At 57.9% G+C, this 23,543-nt stretch overlaps 3 protein-coding genes across 3 annotated transcripts; all 3 read right to left on the bottom strand.

The window, feature by feature from the left end:
* LOC129736655 (protocadherin alpha-3-like) lies at nucleotides 1-6,552 on the bottom strand. The gene has a single exon (XM_055718821.1). The coding sequence runs from the start codon at nucleotides 2,739-2,741 to the stop codon at nucleotides 132-134; it is 2,610 nt and encodes an 869-aa protein (XP_055574796.1). The 5' UTR covers nucleotides 2,742-6,552; the 3' UTR covers nucleotides 1-131.
* A 5,714-nt stretch (nucleotides 6,553-12,266) lies between these two features.
* LOC129736657 (protocadherin alpha-2-like) lies at nucleotides 12,267-17,496 on the bottom strand. The gene has a single exon (XM_055718823.1). It carries the CDS (start codon nucleotides 14,917-14,919, stop codon nucleotides 12,340-12,342), a length of 2,580 nt encoding a protein of 859 aa, XP_055574798.1. The 5' UTR covers nucleotides 14,920-17,496; the 3' UTR covers nucleotides 12,267-12,339.
* A 3,254-nt stretch (nucleotides 17,497-20,750) lies between these two features.
* On the bottom strand, nucleotides 20,751-23,543 carry LOC129736656 (protocadherin alpha-2-like). Its single transcript, XM_055718822.1, has one exon. It carries the CDS (start codon nucleotides 23,486-23,488, stop codon nucleotides 20,882-20,884), a length of 2,607 nt encoding a protein of 868 aa, XP_055574797.1. The 5' UTR covers nucleotides 23,489-23,543; the 3' UTR covers nucleotides 20,751-20,881.

Here is a 23,543-nt window from a genome sequence, read left to right as displayed (position 1 = left end):
CCCAAACGCTGATGAGCAAACCTCAGCTGTGGACAAGAACTGCTGCAGGGTGCGGCCAGATCTTCATTCCTCCCGTACCCCAAGAGTCAAGGGGCTCCGGCAAGGACACAAAGGCAGGTGCAACGGTCCCGTCAGGAGCCTCCAGCACCTGCCCAGCGACCACCACCCTCGGGCACCGGGGGCTGAGCACGGCCACCGCCACCGCCGGCCAGGGGGGCGGGCGACAAGGGCGACAGAGGGGCAGGGGCGTCGCGGGAAGGGGCGGGGAAGGGGGGGGCACTGACCGTGTCCAGCAGAGCGGGCGGCTCCGGCTGCGTCTCCTTCGCCGCGGGGCCGGGCGGCGGCGGGAAGTTGGGGCTGAAAACCATCAGGTCGCTCTTGCCCGCGCCGTCCGTCACGCACAGGCTCCGGCTCTGGCGCTGCGAGTACGACCAGCTCCCCACCTCGCTGGCGCACACCAGCGTCGCCGGCCCGGGCCCCGACAGCACGGCCGCCCGCGGCGCCCACCGCGACGCCCCGTACAGCACCACGGCCAGCAGGAACAGGCTCGACACCGCGCAGATGGCCACCACCAGCCACACGTTCGTCGACGCCGCCGCCGCCGCCGCCGCGTCGCCCTCCGCGCCCGCCGCCGCACGCAGCCCCGGCCCCGGCCCCGACGAGCCCGCGGCCGCCAGCGCCGCCTCGGCGCCCTCCACCAGCGACACGCTCAGCGTGGCCGTGACCGAGCGCGCCGGCTCCCCGTGGTCCCGCACCACGATGACCAGCCGCTGCCGCGGGCCGTCCGCCTCCTCCAGCGCCCGCGCCGTGCTCACCTCGCCGCTGTACAGCCCCACGCGGAACGGGCCCTTCCCCCGCGGCTCCCACAGCTCGTAGCGCAGCCACGCGTTGTAGCCCGAGTCCGCGTCCACCGCGCGGATCTTCGCCACCACCTGCCCCGCCGGCGCCCCCCACGCCGCCCACGCCCACAGCGCCCCCGAGCCCGGCCCCGACGCCGCCTCGCCCGCGGCCCCGGGGCCCGGCCCGCCGCCGGCAGGAGGCAGCAGCGCCGGCGCGTTGTCGTTCTCGTCCACCACGAAGAGCTGCACCGTCGCGTTGCCGCACAGCGGCGGCTCCCCCGCGTCCACCGCCCGCACCTCGAACTGCAGCACCTGCAGCTCCTCGTAGTCCAGCGGCTGCAGCGCCCACAGCCGACCGCTCTCCGCGTCCACCGACACGTAGCTCGACGCCGCCCGCCACACCCCGCCCGACACCGCGCCGCCGCCGCCCTCCGCCACCGAGTAGCTCACGCGCCCGTTGCCCGCCTCGTCCGGGTCCCGCGCCCACAGCCGCGCCAGCTCCGCGCCCGCCGCGTTGTTCTCCCGCGCCAGCACCGTGTACACGGCCTGCGCGAACGCCGGCGCGTTGTCGTTCACGTCCGACACCGGCACGCGCACCCCGCGGCTGGCGCGCAGCGGCGGCGCCCCGCCGTCCTCCGCCCGCACCTCCACCTCGTACTCCGCCACCCGCTCGCGGTCCAGCGCCTCCCGCAGCACCAGCGAGTACGAGCCCGCGAACGTCGCCACCAGCCCGAACGGCGACGCCGGCCACACCGCGCACCGCACGCGACCGTTCGCCCCCGAGTCCCGGTCCGACACGCTCAGCAGCGCCACCACCGTCCCCACCGCCGCGTCCTCCGGCACCGGCACCGACAGCGACGTCACCCACACCTCCGGCTCGTTGTCGTTCACGTCCAGCACCTCCAGCTCCACGCTGCAGTGACCCGACAGCGGCGGCGTCCCTTTGTCTCTCGCTTCGATTTGTATCTCGTGTAAATGCACGTCTTCAAAGTCCAGGGCGCCCGTCAGACGGATCTCGCCCGTCTTCGGATCAATGGTGAAAAGGTCTCTGTTACCGGCAGGATCCAAACTGGCGATGCTGTAAGAAAAGTCCTTATTGATTCCGTCGTCCGGATCCGTGGCGTTCACCCGCGCCACCAGCGTCCCCTCGGTAGCGCTTTCCGGCAGCTGCGCTTTATACACCGACTGGTTGAACTGGGGCGCGTTGTCGTTGGCGTCCAGCACCGAAATCACCAGCTCCACCGTGCCCGTCAGCGGCGGCCGGCCCCCGTCACTCGCCGTCAGCACCAGACGGTGCACAGCCACCGACTCGCGGTCCAGCGGTTTCACCAGAACCAGGAACAGGGATTTCCTATTTTCATCAGAGGACTTAACATCGAGCGTAAAGTGCTCGTTGGGGCTGAGCGCATAGGAGAGCTGCGCGTTGGCTCCGATATCTGCATCCGACGCGCCCTCCAGCGGGAACCGGGACCCCGGCAGCGTGGTGAATTCTGCGATGCTGAGGTTTTTGCGGGCGGCGGGGAAGAGCGGGGCGTTGTCGTTGATGTCGGTGACCTCCAGCTCCACGTGGAAGACGCGCAGCGGCCGCTCCACCAGCACCTCCAGGCGCAGGGCGCACGGCGCGCTCTTCCCGCACAGCTCCTCCCGGTCCAGCCGCGAGCTCACCACCAGCGCCCCGCTCGCCCCGCTCACCTCCACGCTCGCCCGCCGGCCCTGCGCCACCAGCCGCAGCCGCCGCGCCTCCGCCTCGCCCGCCTCCAGGCCCAGGTCCTGCGCCAGGCGGCCCACCACCGTCCCGGCCTTGGCTTCCTCCGGCACCGAGTAGCGCACCTGCCCGCCGCCCAGCGCCCAGGCCGCCTGCAGCACCAGCACCCGCACCGCGGGCGCCCACCACACGCCCATCGCACCCGCCGCCCTTCCCGCACGGGCCCCGCACGGCTCCCCGCCGCCGCCCGGACGCGCCAGCTCTGCTGACCGCACCGCGCCGCGCCGCGCCGCCCCCCCCCGCGCTCACAGCCGGGCTCTCCGCCGCACCGGGGCGGAGCCGCCGCGCCGCTCCGCCGCCGTTCCTGAGCCTGCAGCGACACCGTGTGCTGCTCCGCCGCCTCGCACGCTCCCCGACAGCGACCGCGGACCCGCGCCGGCCACCTCCCACCGCTCGCTCGGCTGCTCCCCCCGCCTCTTCCTCTTGCTGTCCGTCTCCTCACTGCCTGCCTTTGGCTTGCATGCCTGCCTTCCTCCTCTTCCTCCTCTTTCTGCCGCTTCATTTCGTACGGTCCCCTTCTTTCTTCCCACAATTCCTTTTCTTCCCTTCTCTTGCCTCGTTCCTTTCTTCTCTTTCTGCTCTTTTCTCCTTCCCCCGTTCCGCCTCCTCCTTCTCTCCCTTATCCTTTTTCGTTCTTGCCTTCCGTGCCCTTTCCTTTACGCCCCTTTCCCTTCTTTTTCCACCATGCCCCCTCCTTTACCCCACGCTGGCTCATCACCAGTCCCCTCACCGCCGCAGCGGTGGCCCTCAATGCCGGGGCCGTCCGCGCTAATTGCGGATCATCAGCGCTAATTACCGGCCACCGGTGCCGGAGAGAGGGACACTAACCAAGGCGGAGGCTGTTAGGGACTAACTCCGTCGGAGTCTACAGGGAAGGTCGGTGTGTGCTAGTCATCTACTTTATCGGTTCTTTATTTCTTTCTCCTCCTTGTCATCTTCCTTCCTCAATTACTGCCTTGCTCCATTTCTTCCTAGCATCTTCCTTTATTTCTTTCTGGTTTCCACTTCTCACTCCTTCTTCCTTTCCTCCGTTCTCTGCTCAACGCATTTCTGGGCACAGCAATAGCCTTGGTGACATGTTAATAAACTCGCTAATCCTTTCCTCCTTACTCCCGCTCTTCTTTCCTTTGCATGCTTGGCTATTGCTTGCTCTTCTTGCTTGGCACTGTTCCTTCCTTCCTTCCTTCCACTCTTTTCTGTTTGTCTTCTTTTTGTTGTCCTGACCCTCCCTCCCTTCTCTTCTCCTTCTCTCTTTGACTCTGCTTTGCCTCCTTAACCAACAAGTTTCCTGTATGATTACACCACCCTCCACATCGAGCACGGACTTGACCTTTGGCATGAGCTCTCACTCCTCTTCCCTGACGACTTCCACCTCTCCAGACCAGAACAACCTTCCTGCTTTCTTCCAGTCTCCTGAAGACAGACTGCCCCTGCACCTCCCGTTCTGGAAGAAGGCCACACTCCACAGCCCCTGTCCTCTCATGGAAGAAAATCCACCACCATCTGAAGCACAAGCTCAACGCTCAGGTACTTCGACATCTCTGCAGAAAGGCTCCAGTGAGCCCAAACAACCCGGGGGACTCTCTCTCTCGGCAACTCAAACCCATCAGAGCCCAGTATACTAATTCTCCAAGAAAGCTGAAAAAGCATGGGGCAAACACGGCTCCCAAGCATTCTTCATACACCTTGATGAAGAGCTGTTCTTCTGGCCTCATTTTCCACATCCACGCTGAAAGTCAAGCTCTTGCTTCTCCTTTCAGGCTGGCATGCTCTGCCAGCACAACACAGCAAGAACCTCGGCACCCAGGGGCATTAGTCCCCATGGAATACCTCTCGCTCATTAGCACGACCCACCTGTCAAAAGCCACAAAGTTAAAACCATGGCATTTTCATTAGAACATCCCCTCGATGCCCAACACATCCACTCCGAGAAACGCTTTAAGGTCGCTCCTCCATCTGTACTCTCTGTCACTTGCTCACTCTGTGCCCAGAACCAGCAAGAAAGGAATGACAGTAGGCAGTGCTGCTTTGCTGCTCCAATCAAAGCAATCACCGAGTCCAGCTCCCAATCCATCCAACATTCAGTCCATCCAACATGAAGATACCATGCCTATACAGGAACAGAAGTACAGCTGTCTCTCAAACTCACGAGTGACTTACCTGTAGCATCACTGGTTGCTTCTTCAGAAAAGAAACATGTTTAGGGGAGAGGAACTGGTTCTAAGGGGCACTTTGGCTTAACATCATGAGAGATTTCTCTGGAAGGTGGATGGGACATAACGAGCCACATTCTGCAAAAGCCTTGATATCACTGGGCAGTGCACAGTGCTCCCTTATGCACTGTGATCACAGGGGAAGTAGGAGGGACACCAGAAAGCTACAGACATTCTCCTAGCGTCAAGCTCAGCTCAGGGGATTGAAAAAGCCATTCTCGGCACTGATGGAAAATTACCCAAGTATCTGCCACCATCTGACAGCTGCTAGAATTCAGCATTTCATCTCCACTGTTACCAATACGCTGCCAATGTGAGAGACAGAAAAACAAAAGGGTGAAAGTTCCTGATAACAGCAGAGAAGAGAACCAAAGAATCCCATTCTATGTTGTATTGAAACACAAGAGGAGAACAACAGGGCACAAGGATATGCAGAACATCTGGAGGCCCTGAGAGGATCCCAGGCAATTAGCACTGACTGCAAAGCATCTTATTGATGTTTTCTACTGTCATCTTCTGTCTCATGCCCTGGGAAATGGGTTCTTCACCTAAGCAAACATTCTCAATACTTTCCCCAATGGCACAGTTTATGGTCCTCCCAGCGACTCCATTTCCCTCAAGCAAAACTCTTCCCTGTCTAAGGTCACCCTCATACTGATGCATGCCCAGCCCCTACCTGGTGCCACTCACAGAATCACTGCCACAATACAACACACCCTCCTATATGCATGACGCAGGCCTTAGCACATCCTCACCTTCCCTCACGACTGCCACAAAGAACCAAGTGATGCAAAGCCCCTCACTGCTGGCAGACTCTTCCCAGCTGCGTAAGCTTCGTCCTGAATGCTCAGTGCCTTTTCAGCAATCTCACATGGAGGCAGCACAGAGCAGGACATAACTGAGTCTTACGGATTCTGTCATTAGAGTTGTGACAGCTCTCATCCCAGTCTGCATGGACTTCATTCTTTGAAAGAACAACACACAACGCTGTAGTGCAAGTGCACTCACAATGTGAACTTGGGGGAGAGTTTGTACTATAGAAAACCAGAGCTGGGCTGCTCTGCAGGGTTTAGCGTGCATGTCCCAGACATCAGAATGAGCCGTGCGTGACAACAGGACACACGATCTCTACCGAGGTCAGGTGTGTGAGTGCACACGTAGGCAAAGTCGAGAGCACAAAGATTACACCCACATCCTCACATGCCCTTTACAAATCCTGCACGAGGAGGACAAAGGAACCATTACAGCAACATCAAAGCCTGTGGAAGGTCCTGTAGATGCCCACCATTACACAATGACAGCAGATTGAAGAGTTACCCTCTCAAAATTCATTCCCCAAAACTGCAATCAAGAAGCTCAGCAGAAAGTGTTCAGCAGCCTGCATGTCACCCCCTCTTTAACAACACATTGCCTACCTCAGGCGGGCAGCAGCACAAGGGACTGTCTGCTGGGAGATACTCATCAACTCAAAGGATCCTGTGGACACTTCAATACCACACACTACCTCATGATCAGGAAGGCCTCCCACTTCAGACCTTTACAGCCTGGGAAAGGATCCCAGGCCAGAACACTCTGCTCACTTTCTAACCCTCTAGGCATCCTCCATTCCCCACTCTGGGGCACGTGTTCTCAAGACAAGCACTTCACATCCCACTCTCTCTTACAACATAGCCCATGGTCTTCCCAAGGATTTCCAATTCAGGCAAGTCTTCCCACTGCTCAAGATTACCCTACACATCAGGACATGGCCAGGCCCTACTCAGCGCCACTGCCACATTCACCTCCACCACATGCCACACGCTCCTGTGGCTTCACCAAACACAGGCAGAGGTATTACGTACCTGGGAGCAATACTAGTTATAGAGGTGATCTAAGAAGAACTCTAAAGGCCAAGGGCATTGATTTTGTGCTGTGAAAGAGCAACCCAAATGCTGATGAACACATCAGTGTCACCAATGAGATCTACTGCACTGGAAAAATTTGTGTTGAGTATGGATTGGCTTGTTTTTTGTTTTTCTCTAAAAAAGAGGATTTCCAGGGGTTTTGTAAGGATATGGCTGCTGGTGGAAACATTAAAGTAAGATCAAAGCAGGCCTGTGTATGGTCACACTACCTGCCTGGCCAAGAACACAAGCCCACAATCCAGTTCAGAAGGGCAGGAAAAGAAAAAGGAAACACCTTCCTTCATCACATTCCTCTTCCTAAACACCTCATCCTACCAGGCAGAGTAACAACATACTTGGATAAAGAACATCGTAAAAGTCCCCAATACCTTCCCTATTTTCACAGTGATGTGGGTGGGCCAACCAAAAGAGACAACACTGACGTCCCAGTTGTCATCTTGCATCACAGCTCTTGCAGAAGAGAATCAAAGAAGAGGACAGAGTTTTTGATAAGAAACCACACATGACACCAGCATGATCAGCAGTCAGCAATGCTAATAGGGCAGTAAATAGTGACTAGGGGACCACTGCAAGACATGGCCCATGGTATTCCCAAGGATTTCCAATTCCCTCAGACATGTCTTCCCATTTCTCAAGGTCAGCCTTCACAGCAAGGGATGACCAGGCCCTACACTGGACCACTGCCACATTCCCCTCTGCAACATGCCACTGTTTCTTTTTACCACTCCAGGGCTCATACCTAATATTGTAGACCCTTCCCAGCAATGGGAGCACCATAAAAACCCCATACAGATATTATCAGAGACACCAAGTCCAGCAGTCTCTGCCCTACCAAAGGTGATGTTGGAACCACTCTAAATGGCAACGGTAAGATTTCATAACACTGATACAACCAACCACACGCTGACAAGCACTCCCCTGTAACGGATCATATTGCTTCCATAGGAGAATTCCGGTTTGGGTGTTTGTTATTAGAGGTTCTGTTTCTTTCTCTGCTGGCTGTGGGGTCTTGTTGAAAAGAAGGTTTCCAGGGCTTCTGTATACATGTGGCTGCTGATGTAAAAATGTAAAGAACATCATTAACAAGCCAGTGTATGTCATTCCACTTCATCAGCCAGGAATGCACATCCACAACCATTCGTATCAATGAAAGCACCATAAAACCCATACACATGGTATCATATACCCAGGGTTCAGGCGACTCTCTATAAGTGACCCTTCATGTCTGGCAATGCTTCACCCATCTCAGATGCATCACACACCTGGGAGATACCAACTGGCATCACCTCTCCTGCAAAGGAGAGACAAAGAGGAAAAGGGCAAAGTTTTCCAAAACAAACCACAGTTGCTACCAGCATCACCAGCAGTCAACAAAAGCCATAATCATTAAACACCTTTTGACTAGATAGCCGTGTTTATCTTTCTTACTTTCCTTTGTAAGACCCAGTTGCTCTCTTACCTCCTGTCAGATCAGACATTCTCCATCCTCCTCACATACAGCTCTCTTCAGACATTCTCTATCCTCCTCTCATACGTCTCTCTCATCTCCCGTCAGGAATGATCAGACATTCTCCATTCTCTTCTCCCACAAGAGGTAACCAAAGAGAGATTCAGAGAAGGCTGGCCAAATCTGATCAAATTTGAAAAAGCTTCTGCTTGACCAACACCGTTCCCCATTAAAAGCAAGTGACCAAAGCTGCATATGGCAGATGACTTCTCACCTGTCAGGAACAGCATGGAGAACATCAAACTTCCAGTTCCCTCAGGCAAGTCTTCCCACTGCTCAAGATCACCCTTCGCATCAGGAGACGCCCAGGCCCCACTCAGCACCACTGCCACAGTCATGGCCACAAACATGCCAGTTTCCTTTCAGCCCAGCTTTGCAGACCCTTTTTGTAAGTGAGAGTACCATGGAAAAGCATACAGACGGTGTCATATACACCGTGTCCAGCAGACTCTCTGCAGCTTGCCCTTCGTGTTTCACAATGCTTTAGCAGTCTCAGATGGAAATCTTACACACCGCCAAGCAATACTATTTCCAAAGATGATCATAGAATCATTTGTGTTGCAAAAGACCCTAGACACCACCGAGTCAAATCATTAACCTAACACTGCCAAGTCCAGCACTAAACCATGTCTCTAAGCACCACATCTTTTAGATACTTCCAGGGACAGTGACACAACCACTCCCCTGGGCAGCCTGTTCCAATGCTTGACCAACTCTTAGGAGAAGAATTGTTTCCTAATATGCAATCTAAACCTCCTCTGGCACTACTTAAGGCCATTTACTCTCATCCTATCACTTGCTGCTTGAGAAAAAGAGACCCACACTCAGCTTGCTACAACCTCCTCTCAGGTAGTTGTAGAGGTCTCCCAAGCCACCTTTTCTCCAAACCAAACAATGCCAGTTCCCTCAGCCGCTCCTCATAAGACTTGGGCTTGACCCTTCCCCAGCTTCATTGCTCTTCTTCGGACTCACTCTGGCACCTCAATGTCATTCTCACAGTGAGGGGCCCAAAACTGAACACTGTTATTCAAGCTGCAGCCTCATCAGTGCCGAGTACAGGGGCGCAATCATTTCCCTTGTCCTGATGGCCACACTATTTCTGATACAAGCCAGGATGCTAGGGCCCTTCTGGGCCACCTGGGCACACTGCCAGTTCATATACAGCCGGCCGTCAAACAACGCTCCCAGGTTCTTTTCCTCTGGGATGCTTTGCAGCCACTCTTCCCACAGCCTGCAGTGTTGCGAGGGTTGTTGTGACCCAAGTGCAGGACTTGGCACTGAGCCTTGTTGAACCCCATACAATGGGCCTCAGCCCACTGGCCCAACCTGTCTGGATCCCTCTGCAGAGCCTTCCTACCCTCAACCAGATACACACTTTTGCCCAGCTTGCTGTCATCTGCAAACTTAACCTGATCCCGTCACACAGACCACTGATAAAGAGGTTAAACAGAACTGCCCCCCTCCCAGTACTGAACCCTGGGGAACACCACTTGTGACCAGCCCCCAACTCGTTTTAAATCCATTCAACACCCCTCTTTGGGCTTGGCCAGACAGCCAGCCTTTTACCCAGCAAAGAGTACACCCACCCAAGCCACGAGCAGCCAGTTTCTCCAGGAGAATGCTGTGGGAAACAAGATCAAAGGCTTTACTAAAGCCCAGGTAGACAACACCCACAGCCTTTGCCTCACCCACTAGGCAGGACATGTTGTCAGAGAAGGAGATCAGGTCAGTCAAGCGGGACCTGCCTTTCATAAACCCATGATATCGGGACAGCTCTAATGGCAGTGGGTATTGACTTCATGCAGTAAGAGAGCAACCAAAATGCTGAACAAGCACAGCACTGTGATGGATGTTCTCGAAGGGGGTAGGACAGTCTGGGGATGTTTGTTTTTTTGGTTGAAAACAAGGTTTTACATGGGTTCTTTAAGGTTGCCACTGCTGATCAAACGTTGAAAGAACATCAAAACGGGCCACAGTATGACATGACATTTCACCGGCCAGCAATGCAGTCCACAACCTGGCAGAAAGGGGCAGCAGGAAGAGAAAATGCCCGTTTCTAACACCTGTCTTGGGTCACACGCCTCTGCCTGAACACTTTGCACCACAAACTACAGTAACAACATACTTGGAAGAAAACCATAGCAAAAGTCCCTATTTCCTTTCTGACTTTTAAAATTACCCTGGAGAGCCAAACAAAATCAAGAAATTACACCACCGGGAGAGAAAACCTGGAAGGCCCAGCTGTCACCCTGCATCATGTCTCTTGCAACGCAGAATGAAAGAGGAGGAGGACAGAGGGTTTCATAAGAAAGCCAGGCCCTTCTCAGTGTCACTGCCACATGCACCTCTGTGACATGCCACTGTTTCTTTCCCACCCCAAGGTTCAGTCCAACTTTTGCTTCCCCTTCCCATCAATGACAGCACCATAAAAGGCATACAAATGGTATCACATACACTGTGTCCAGCAAACTCTCTGCAGCAGGCCCTTCAGGACTGGCAATGCTTTGGCAATTTCAGATGGAAGTGTTACACACCTGAGAGCAACAGTCTTTGTTGAGGTCATGTTGGGACAGCTCTAATAGCAAAGGACATTGATTTCATGCTGAGAGAGACCAACGCACATTGTTGAGGAGCTCACCAATAAAGCAAATCGTATCTACTGCATAGGAGAATTTGGTTGAGGAGGTTGATGTGTATGCCACGCCACTTCTCCAGCCAGGAACACATATCCACAACCGTTCCCACCAATGGAAGCACCATAAAAACCATAGCAATGATATCATACACACAGTGGAAGACACACTCGGCCACTGAGCTTTCATGTTTTGTAATACTTCAGCCTCACAGATGGAAACTTCACATACCTGGGAGATGACACCTGGCATCACCTCTCTTGCAAAGGCGAAACAAAGAGGAGGAGGACAGAGTTTTCCACAAGAAACCACAGCTGTTACCAGCATGATCAGTAGCCAACAATAGAAATAAGGACTAAATAGTGCCTGGGGAACAATCACCACCAGAGGTCAGCAAGATCTCAGGAGGGGACAAAGCCAGGGCAGCTGACCAGAAGTGACCAAAGGCATATTCCATACCATATGATGTTTGCTCAGATATAAAAGCTAACAGAAAGGAGGACGATGGTGGGGCATTCGTTCCTTACAACAATTGTCTTACAGAGCAACCACTACCCCTACTGGAGGGCCTGCTTCCTGGGAATGGCTGAACATCACCTGCTGACTGGAGATAGAGAATAACTCCTTTTGCTTTCCTTGGATTCCACAAGTGCAACTTCTGACACGGACAGAGACAGGCCCTACTCAGTGCCACTGCCACACTCACTTCTGGGACATGAAATAGTTTCCTTTCTCACCTCAAGGCTCAAACCTACTTTTGCTTACCCTTCCCATCAATGACAGCAACATTAAGAACATATGAAGGCATCACACACACACAGTGTCAGGCAGATACTTTACTGCTGACTCCTTATCTTGGACCACAAGTGGGGTTTTTTCAGCTCATTTTCTCCCTGTGTTTGACTGTAGATAGGAATGACACAGTAGTTCGAGGAGGCACCTGGCATCCAGCCAAGGACAACACACCACAAGGACATTGTGGGCATCTCAGTAACACACACTGTCTCAAGATCCAGATGGCCTCCATCTCCAGGCCCTTGGAGCCTGGGAAACAATCATCTTTAAAAAAATCCTTTATGGCCATCCTGCCCCGTGCTTTCCTCTAGGCATCCTACATTCCCCACTCTGGGAAATGCATAAAGAACACAGAAAGGCATCACACACACAATATGGGGCAGATGCTCTACTGCGGACTCTTCATGCTCGGCAATGCCTCAGCCAGCTCAGATAGAAATGGGGCAGCCCTGGGAGCAATACTCTTCCTAAAGGTCATGTCGCAACAGCTCTAAACAGCAATGGCGTTCATTCCAGCCTCTGACAGAAAAACCCAAACGCTGATGAGCAAACCTCAGCTGTGGACAAGAACTGCTGCAGGGTGCGGCCAGATCTTCACTCCTCCCGTACCCCAAGAGTCAAGGGGCTCCGGCAAGGACACAAAGGCAGGTGCAACGGTCCCGTCAGGAGCCTCCAGCACCTGCTCAGCGACCACCACCCTCGGGCATCGGGGGCTGAGCATGGCCACCGCCACCGCCGGCCAGGGGGGCGGGCAACAAGGGCGACAGAGGGGCAGGGGCGTCGCGGGAAGGGGCGGGGAAGGGGGGGGCACTGACCGTGTCCAGCAGAGCGGGCGGCTCCGGCTGCATCTCCTTCGCCGCGGGGCCGGGCGGCGGCGGGAAGTTGGGGCTGAAAACCATCAGGTCGCTCTTGCCCGCGCCGTCCGTCACGCACAGGCTCCGGCTCTGGCGCTGCGAGTACGACCAGCTCCCCACCTCGCTGGCGCACACCAGCGTCGCCGGCCCGGGCCCCGACAGCACGGCCGCCCGCGGCGCCCACCGCGACGCCCCGTACAGCACCACGGCCAGCAGGAACAGGCTCGACACCGCGCAGATGGCCACCACCAGCCACACGTTCGTCGACGCCGCCGCCGCCGCCGCCGCGCCGCCCTCCGCGCCCGCCGCCGCACGCAGCCCCGGCCCCGACGAGCCCGCGGCCGCCAGCGCCGCCTCGGCGCCCTCCACCAGCGACACGCTCAGCGTGGCCGTGACCGAGCGCGCCGGCTCCCCGTGGTCCCGCACCACGATGACCAGCCGCTGCCGCGGGCCGTCCGCCTCCTCCAGCGCCCGCGCCGTGCTCACCTCGCCGCTGTACAGCCCCACGCGGAACGGGCCCTTCCCCCGCGGCTCCCACAGCTCGTAGCGCAGCCACGCGTTGTAGCCCGAGTCCGCGTCCACCGCGCGGATCTTCGCCACCACCTGCCCCGCCGGCGCCCCCCACGCCGCCCACGCCCACAGCGCCCCCGAGCCCGGCCCCGACGCCGCCTCGCCCGCGGCCCCGGGGCCCGGCCCGCCGCCGGCAGGAGGCAGCAGCGCCGGCGCGTTGTCGTTCTCGTCCACCACGAAGAGCTGCACCGTCGCGTTGCCGCACAGCGGCGGCTCCCCCGCGTCCACCGCCCGCACCTCGAACTGCAGCACCTGCAGCTCCTCGTAGTCCAGCGGCTGCAGCGCCCACAGCCGACCGCTCTCCGCGTCCACCGACACGTAGCTCGACGCCGCCCGCCACACCCCGCCCGACACCGCGCCGCCGCCGCCCTCCGCCACCGAGTAGCTCACGCGCCCGTTGCCCGCCTCGTCCGGGTCCCGCGCCCACAGCCGCGCCAGCTCCGCGCCCGCCGCGTTGTTCTCCCGCGCCAGCACCGTGTACACGGCCTGCGCGAACGCCGGCGCGTTGTCGTTCACGTCCGACACCGGCACGCGCACCCCGCGGCTGGCGCGCAGCGGCGGCGCCCCGCCGTCCTCCGCCCGCACCTCCACCTCGTACTCCGCCACCCGCTCGCGGTCCAGCGCCTCCCGCAGCACCAGCGAGTACGAGCCCGCGAACGTCGCCACCAGCCCGAACGGCGACGCCGGCCACACCGCGCACCGCACGCGACCGTTCGCCCCCGAGTCCCGGTCCGACACGCTCAGCAGCGCCACCACCGTCCCCACCGCCGCGTCCTCCGGCACCGGCACCGACAGCGACGTCACCCACACCTCCGGCGCGTTGTCGTTCACGTCCAGCACCTCCAGCTCCACGCTGCAGTGACCCGACAGCGGCGGCGTCCCTTTGTCTCTCGCTTCGATCTCCAGGTCATACGACTGAACGTCCTCGAAATCCAGGGCACGGGCAGTCCGTATAACCCCCTCTTTTCCATCAATTATAAAAATGTCCTGAATTCTGGACGAAATCGCATCGATAAACGAATAATATATCTCTCCATTTATCCCCTCATCTTTGTCTGTCGCCGTTAGCTTGAAAAACACAGTTCCCGGAGCAGCGCTCTCCGGCAGCTGCGCTTTATATACCGACTGGTTGAACTGGGGCGCGTTGTCGTTGGCGTCCAGCACCGAAATCACCAGCTCCACCGTGCCCGTCAGCGGCGGCCGGCCCCCGTCACTCGCCGTCAGCACCAGACGGTGCACAGCCACCGACTCGCGGTCCAGCGGTTTCGTTAATACTAGGATAACGGAGATCTTCTTTTCGTCTTTGGATTTCACTTCCACGACGAAATGCTCGTTGGGGCTGAGCGCATAGGAGAGCTGCGCGTTGGCTCCGATATCTGCATCCGACGCGCCCTCCAGCGGGAACCGGGACCCGGCGGGGGAGTTCTCCGGTAAACTGAGGTTTTTGCGGGCGGCGGGGAAGAGCGGGGCGTTGTCGTTGATGTCGGTGACCTCCAGCTCCACGTGGAAGACGCGCAGCGGCCGCTCCACCAGCACCTCCAGGCGCAGGGCGCACGGCGCGCTCTTCCCGCACAGCTCCTCCCGGTCCAGCCGCGAGCTCACCACCAGCGCCCCGCTCGCCCCGCTCACCTCCACGCTCGCCCGCCGGCCCTGCGCCACCAGCCGCAGCCGCCGCGCCTCCGCCTCGCCCGCCTCCAGGCCCAGGTCCTGCGCCAGGCGGCCCACCACCGTCCCGGCCTTGGCTTCCTCCGGCACCGAGTAGCGCACCTGCCCGCCGCCCAGCGCCCAGGCCGCCTGCAGCACCAGCACCCGCACCGCGGGCGCCCACCACACGCCCATCGCACCCGCCGCCCTTCCCGCACGGGCCCCGCACGGCTCCCCGCCGCCGCCCGGACGCGCCGGCTCTGCTGACCGCACCGCGCCGCGCCGCCCCCCCCGCGCTCACAGCCGGGCTCTCCGCCGCACCGGGGCGGAGCCGCCGCGCCGCTCCGCCGCCGTTCCTGAGCCTGCAGCGACACCGTGTGCTGCTCCGCCGCCTCGCACGCTCCCCGACAGCGACCGCGGACCCGCGCCGGCCACCTCCCACCGCTCGCTCGGCTGCTCCCCCCGCCTCTTCCTCTTGCTGTCCGTCTCCTCACTGCCTGCCTTTGGCTTGCATGCCTGCCTTCCTCCTCTTCCTCCTCTTTCTGACGTTTCATTTCGTACGGTCCCCTTCTTTCTTCCCACAATTCCTTTTCTTCCCTTCTCTTGCCTCGTTCCTTTCTTCTCTTTCTGCTCTTTTCTCCTTCCGCCTCTTCCGCCTCCTCCTTCTCTCCCTTATCCTTTTCGTTCTTGCCTTCCGTGCCCTTTCCTTTACGCCCCTTTCCCTTCTTTTTCCACCATGCTCCCTCCTTTACCCCACGCTGGCACACCGCCAGTCGCCTCACCGCCGCGGCGGTGGCCCTCAATGCCGGGGCCGTCCGCGCTAATTGCGGACCATCAGCGCTAATTACCGGCCACCGGTGCCGGAGAGAGGGACACTAACCAAGGCGGAGGCTGTTAGGGACCGAAGCCGTTCAGCGTCTACAGGTGTTGTCGTCCCGTCCTGGACATCTTCTCATCAGCCCTTCCTTTCTTCCTTGCTTTTTACTCCCATAGTTTCCTTCCTCCTCTTTCACCTTCCTTCTGCGATACTCCTGCAAGGTAACATCGGCGCGCCCTGGTCATCTGCTTTAAGGTTTCTTCATCACTCTCGTCTTTGTCATCTTTCTTCCTTCCTTACTCACTTCCTCTCTTCCGCTCTTTCCTCCTTTCGTTATCTCTCCCTTTATGTCCCTCCCCGCCTTTCTGTGTCCGGCAATCCAGAGCGATCGGGCATGCTAATAAACTCATCCATCTTATCATCCTTTATCTTCTTTCTCTCTGTTGCTTGCTTTGTTCTCGTTTCCTTCACTTTCTCTACATTTTTCCTTCCTTCCTGCTCTTCTTCCACCTTCTCGTCCCTGTCCTCTCTTTGTCTCTTCCTTGGCTCCTTCACCAACATCTTTTCTAGATGACTACACCACCCTCACCCCATGCAGCACGGACATGCCCTAAGGCATGAGCTCCCACTCCTCTTCCTCCACCTTTCATCAAGCCTTGCACAGCGCCTTGGAGCACCCAGGATGCCGAGCTCCTCACCTCCATTCGGCATGCAGAGATAACGGCGGTGATGCTGGTCATCTCCCATACCATCTCTTCCTCCTTTCCATTCTTTTCTTCCTTCTCTCTTTACATGCTTGCTTCTTCCTTGCATACAGTCTTTCCTCTCCCTCCTTTCTCACTTCTCTCTTCATCTTTTTTCTTTTTCGTCTGCTTTTCCATCTCCTCCTGTTTCTTTTTTTTTACCTGACCTGCCCTACCCTTGCTTCCACATTGCTGCTTCCATATTTGTTTCTTCTTTTCATTTTTGCCTTTAACAAAATGTTTTCTACATGCCTACACCGCGCTCGATATCAAGGATGAACATGCCTTTTCGCAAGAGCTCTCATGACTCTTCCCTTCTGCCTGCCAGCCATCCGGGTGGGGAACGTCATTCCTGCTTTCCTCCAGTCTACGCAAGACAGGGGGGCTTCCCCTTCACCACCTCTCACCTTCAGGAAGGAGGACATACTTTGCAGCCCCCAGTCCTCTCAAGGAACCAGCAAACAACACAGCAAGGCCATCACATGGCAAAGAACAGCTCTGCCACATCAGAACACAATCCACCGCCATCAGAGACAAAAGCCCAAGGCCAAGGTACTCAGACCTTCATGAAACAGGCTCCAAAGAGTTCAGGAAATCCAGGGCAGTCTTCCCTTCGGGAAATCCAGCCCAGCAACCAATCCTCCAAGAAAGCTGAAAAGGCATGGCGCAACCACAGCTCCCAAGCACTCTCCCTGCACCCCGATGAAGAGCTACTTTTTCCAGCTTCTCACCACATGTCAAGCCCTTGCCTCTTCTTGCAGGCAGGCACGCACTGCCAGAACAACACTCCAAGAACCTTGGTACCCATGAACTCCATCATTAATGTGAGCCATGCGTCACTCAGCCAAACAAACGCCACGAAGGGAAGACCACAGAGGTTTGGATATGAAATCCCATCTATGCTAAACACATCCACTCCCAGAAATGCACTGGGGTCCTCCCCATCTGTCCTTCTGCCATCAGCTCATGCTGTTCCTGCAAGCAGCAGAAGCAGGAACAAAAGCAGGTGGCGGTGCTTTGCTGTCCAAACCTATAGGCATTACGATCCAGGACACATTTGGTTGACCCAACATGAAGGTACCACGACTGAACGGGAACAGAAGTACAGTATCTCAAATACAGCCTCTTTAGGTACAAGAAACTCACCTGTAGAATTCGTGGTTGCTTCTTCTGGAAAAGAAACATTTTCAGGACAGGCCAGCTGGCTCTGAGAGACATTTTACCTTACAATTAACAGTGATTTCTGTCAAGAAAGAAACTACTGTGGTTCTCCAAAAGCTTTGAAACCACTCAACAGTCCGCAGTGCTCCATTATGTACTGCTATCACAGCGGAAGCAAGAGGGAGACGTGAAAGCCAAGAACATTTTGTGAATGTCAACCTCGGCTCCAGAGAGTGGGAAAAGCAACATCTTACACTGATGGCCAACCACTGAAATATCTGCAACCTGACTGACAGCTGCAGAACTCAGCAGGCTGCATCTCACCAACCATTACCAACACACTGCCAATGAGAGAGAAGAAAAACACAAAAGGGTGGGAGGTTTTGGTAAGAGCAGAGAAGGAAACCAGACCCATTCCACTGTACTGAAACCAAAGGACTGCCAACATCTTGAATAGAGAGAGAACTTCTTCCCCTGCTTAGCAAGACTCAGAGCAGAAAGATAACACAGAGATATTCGGTGAAGGGTGGCTCCGTGACCAAAATGTGCAAAATTTTCCACTTGAGCAGTAACATTCCATGTCAAAAGAAAGGAACTAAAGGCATGTCTATCACATGACTTAACAATCAGTAATACCACAAAGATCACCAGTGCCTTACCATATGTGGAACTTCTGGAGGTCCCAAGAAGGTTGTGGGAAAGTAGCAGTGTGTGCTGGGAGTCTTCTCAAGGATTTCTTCTGGAATATACTCTGTCCCGTGCCATGGCAAATGTCATCTCCAGGGCTGAGCAGACATTCTCCAGTCCTCCCACAATGACACAGGCCGTGTTCAACCCAGCATCTCCATTCCCCCCAGGCAACCCTCTTCCCCGCTCAAAGTCACCCTCACCCTTAACACATGACCAGGCCCTGCTCGGTGCCACTAGCAGGATCACAACTACAAGACCCAGATACTGCTCTAACCCAACAACACGCCCCAGCTCTAAACCCCACTATGAGCACAACCCAGGCCTTTGCACATCCTCACCTTCCCTCACAACTGGCAGAAAGAAACTATGGAGGAATGCAAAGCCACACAGTGCCTGGCAGACTCTTCCCAGACACATGAACTGCACCTGGAAGCCTTTTGCCCCTTCTCAGCAATCTCCAATGGGAACACCACAGAGCTGCACGTTTTTAGAGTGTCTGTGATTACAGCTGGGACACCTCAGATCCCACTCTGCAGGGATTTTATTCCTTGAGAGAACCACACCAAAGGCTGAAACGCAAGCACACCCAAAATACCAGTTGGGTGGGAGAATTTCCACGACACAACACCAGAGCTGTGCTGCTGTGCTGCTGTGCAGGGTTTCGTGTCTATGTGCACGTATCAGAATGAGTCAACACTGGCAAGAGGACACACCATCTCTGCTGAGACCAGACGAGCAGGGAAAGTTGAGCACCCAAAGGTCACACACACCTCCTTTACCTCCCTGTTAAAATCCTGCCTGAGGAGGATCGAGGAACCAACACGGCAACATCAATGGCTGTGGAAACTCCTGTAGATGACCACTATTACACAAGGACAGCAGATGCAATCTGCCTGGATGCTTTGTGCTTTTTCAGCAATTTCATATAGAAATGGAGTTCTTAAGGATTCTGCGATCAGAGCTCTGACACCTCTGATCCCACTCCACACAGATCTTATTCTTGGACAGAACCACACCAGAGGCTGAAGCGCAAGCAATCTCACCATGTCAACCGGGTGGGGGAATTTGTGCCACCTAAAACCAGAGCTGGGCTGCTCTGCAGGCTTTTCTCTGAACATGCACACATCAGAATGAGCCGTGCATGCAATGGCACACCACACACACACGTTCCTACCAAAGCCAATGTGCAACTGCACAAGCAGGGGAAGTCAAGACCACAAAGGTTACATCCACCTCATCACGTGCCCTTACAAATCCTGACTGAGGATGACCACGGAACCATCATGGCAGCATCAGCAGTGCGGAAGCTACTATAGATGCCAAACAGCACACAAGGACAGAGGTTGAAGCACTAACCTCCCACAGCACCCTTCCCAAGACAGCAGTGAAAATGTTCATCAGACAACATTCAGCAGTCTGCATTTCATCGCCTCTTACCAACACTTTGCCTATGTCAGGCAGGCAGCAGCACCAGGGACACTATGGTGTGGCATCTTCAGAACTTCAGACAACTCTATTGGGTCTGGCTGAGCCTCATAGCAGCCCTTATAATGCTGTGCTTCTGTTGGTAGATAGAAAGGCAGTGGTAAAACACCACTGTTTTGACTACTGCTGAGCAGTGTTTGCACAGCACCAAAGCTGTCTCTCCAACCTTTCCCCACACTCTCACCAGAAGGCTACAGGTGGGCAAGATCTTGTGAGGGGACATATCCAGGGCACATGACCCAAAGTGACCAATGGCATATTCCATATCATATGATGCTTGCTCAGATATAAAAGCTAACAGAAAGGAGGACGATGGTGGGGCATTAGTTATGATATTTCTCTCACCGAGCAACCACTACTCCGAATGAGGGCCTGCTTCCTGGGAAGTGGCTGAACATCCCCTGCTGACTGGAGGTAGAAAATAACACCTTTTGCTTTCCTTGGATTCCACATGTGCGACTTTTGATATTGACAAGGACAGGCCCTACTCAGTGCCACTGCCACATTCACTTCTGGGACATGAAATAGTTTCCTTTGTCACCTCAAGGCTCAAACCTACTTTTGCTTACCCTTCCCATCAATGACAGCAACATTAAGAACATATGAAGGCATCACACACACACAGTGTCAGGCAGATACTTTACTGCTGACTCCTTATCTTGGACCACAAGTGGGGTTTATTCAGCTCGTTTTCTCCCTGTGTTTGACTGTAGATAGGAATGACACAGTAGTTCGAGGAGGCACCTGGCATCCAGCCAAGGACAACACACCACAAGGACATTGTGGGCATCTCAGTAACACACACTGTCTCAAGATCCAGATGGCCTCCATCTCCAGGCCCTTGGAGCCTGGGAAACAATCATCTTTAAAAAAATCCTTTATGGCCATCCTGCCCCGTGCTTTCCTCTAGGCATCCTACATTCCCCACTCTGGGAAATGCATAAAGAACACAGAAAGGCATCACACACACAATATGGGGCAGATGCTCTACTGCGGACTCTTCATGCTCGGGAATGCCTCAGCCAGCTCAGATGGAAATGGGGCAGCCCTGGGAGCAATACTCTTCCTAAAGGTCATGTCGCAACAGCTCTAAACAGCAATGGCGTTCATTCCAGCCTCTGACAGAAAAACCCAAACGCTGATGAGCAAACCTCAGCTGTGGACAAGAACTGCTGCAGGGTGCGGCCAGATCTTCATTCCTCCCGTACCCCAAGAGTCAAGGGGCTCCGGCAAGGACACAAAGGCAGGTGCAACGGTCCCGTCAGGAGCCTCCAGCACCTGCCCAGCGACCACCACCCTCGGGCACCGGGGGCTGAGCACGGCCACCGCCACCGCCGGCCAGGGGGGCGGGCGACAAGGGCGACAGAGGGGCAGGGGCGTCGCGGGAAGGGGCGGGGAAGGGGGGGGCACTGACCGTGTCCAGCAGAGCGGGCGGCTCCGGCTGCGTCTCCTTCGCCGCGGGGCCGGGCGGCGGCGGGAAGTTGGGGCTGAAAACCATCAGGTCGCTCTTGCCCGCGCCGTCCGTCACGCACAGGCTCCGGCTCTGGCGCTGCGAGTACGACCAGCTCCCCACCTCGCTGGCGCACACCAGCGTCGCCGGCCCGGGCCCCGACAGCACGGCCGCCCGCGGCGCCCACCGCGACGCCCCGTACAGCACCACGGCCAGCAGGAACAGGCTCGACACCGCGCAGATGGCCACCACCAGCCACACGTTCGTCGACGCCGCCGCCGCCGCCGCCGCGTCGCCCTCCGCGCCCGCCGCCGCACGCAGCCCCGGCCCCGGCCCCGACGAGCCCGCGGCCGCCAGCGCCGCCTCGGCGCCCTCCACCAGCGACACGCTCAGCGTGGCCGTGACCGAGCGCGCCGGCTCCCCGTGGTCCCGCACCACGATGACCAGCCGCTGCCGCGGGCCGTCCGCCTCCTCCAGCGCCCGCGCCGTGCTCACCTCGCCGCTGTACAGCCCCACGCGGAACGGGCCCTTCCCCCGCGGCTCCCACAGCTCGTAGCGCAGCCACGCGTTGTAGCCCGAGTCCGCGTCCACCGCGCGGATCTTCGCCACCACCTGCCCCGCCGGCGCCCCCCACGCCGCCCACGCCCACAGCGCCCCCGAGCCCGGCCCCGACGCCGCCTCGCCCGCGGCCCCGGGGCCCGGCCCGCCGCCGGCAGGAGGCAGCAGCGCCGGCGCGTTGTCGTTCTCGTCCACCACGAAGAGCTGCACCGTCGCGTTGCCGCACAGCGGCGGCTCCCCCGCGTCCACCGCCCGCACCTCGAACTGCAGCACCTGCAGCTCCTCGTAGTCCAGCGGCTGCAGCGCCCACAGCCGACCGCTCTCCGCGTCCACCGACACGTAGCTCGACGCCGCCCGCCACACCCCGCCCGACACCGCGCCGCCGCCGCCCTCCGCCACCGAGTAGCTCACGCGCCCGTTGCCCGCCTCGTCCGGGTCCCGCGCCCACAGCCGCGCCAGCTCCGCGCCCGCCGCGTTGTTCTCCCGCGCCAGCACCGTGTACACGGCCTGCGCGAACGCCGGCGCGTTGTCGTTCACGTCCGACACCGGCACGCGCACCCCGCGGCTGGCGCGCAGCGGCGGCGCCCCGCCGTCCTCCGCCCGCACCTCCACCTCGTACTCCGCCACCCGCTCGCGGTCCAGCGCCTCCCGCAGCACCAGCGAGTACGAGCCCGCGAACGTCGCCACCAGCCCGAACGGCGACGCCGGCCACACCGCGCACCGCACGCGACCGTTCGCCCCCGAGTCCCGGTCCGACACGCTCAGCAGCGCCACCACCGTCCCCACCGCCGCGTCCTCCGGCACCGGCACCGACAGCGACGTCACCCACACCTCCGGCGCGTTGTCGTTCACGTCCAGCACCTCCACCACCACCTTGCAGTGACCCGACAGCGGCGGCGTCCCTTTGTCTGTTGCTTCAACCTGGATCTCGTATGAACGGACGTCTTCAAAGTCCAGGGCGCCCGTCAGACGGATCTCACCCGACTTCGGATTTAAAATAAAAAAATTTAACCCCTTTAGGGGAAAAACATTGTTTGATGTAAAAGTCATTTCCCTGTTGCTTCCCTCGTCCGGATCCGTGGCGTTCACCCGCGCCACCAGCGTCCCCTCGGTAGCGCTCTCCGGCAGCTGCGCTTTATATACCGACTGGTTGAACTGGGGCGCGTTGTCGTTGGCGTCCAGTACCGAGATAACCAGCTCCACCGTGCCCGTCAGCGGCGGCCGGCCCCCGTCACTCGCCGTCAGCACCAGACGGTGCACAGCCACCGACTCGCGGTCCAGCGGTTTCGCAAGAACCAGGAACAGAGATTCTCGGTACTCTTCACTGCGATGCAAATCCAGAGCGAAATGCTCGTTGGGGCTGAGCGCATAGGAGAGCTGCGCGTTGGCTCCGATATCTGCATCCGACGCGCCCTCCAGCGGGAACCGGGACCCGGCGGGGGAGTTCTCCGATAAACTGAGGTTTTTGCGGGCGGCGGGGAAGAGCGGGGCGTTGTCGTTGATGTCGGTGACCTCCAGCTCCACGTGGAAGACGCGCAGCGGCCGCTCCACCAGCACCTCCAGGCGCAGGGCGCACGGCGCGCTCTTCCCGCACAGCTCCTCCCGGTCCAGCCGCGAGCTCACCACCAGCGCCCCGCTCGCCCCGCTCACCTCCACGCTCGCCCGCCGGCCCTGCGCCACCAGCCGCAGCCGCCGCGCCTCCGCCTCGCCCGCCTCCAGGCCCAGGTCCTGCGCCAGGCGGCCCACCACCGTCCCGGCCTTGGCTTCCTCCGGCACCGAGTAGCGCACCTGCCCGCCGCCCAGCGCCCAGGCCGCCTGCAGCACCAGCACCCGCACCGCGGGCGCCCACCACACGCCCATCGCACCCGCCGCCCTTCCCGCACGGGCCCCGCACGGCTCCCCGCCGCCGCCCGGA

This window comes from Falco cherrug, chromosome 8 (genome assembly GCF_023634085.1).
Source record: "Falco cherrug isolate bFalChe1 chromosome 8, bFalChe1.pri, whole genome shotgun sequence".
In the NCBI taxonomy this organism is placed as follows: Eukaryota; Metazoa; Chordata; class Aves; order Falconiformes; family Falconidae; genus Falco; species Falco cherrug.
Note: the sequence above shows the minus strand (reverse complement) of the source record. Positions and strands in the feature narration are given on the sequence as shown.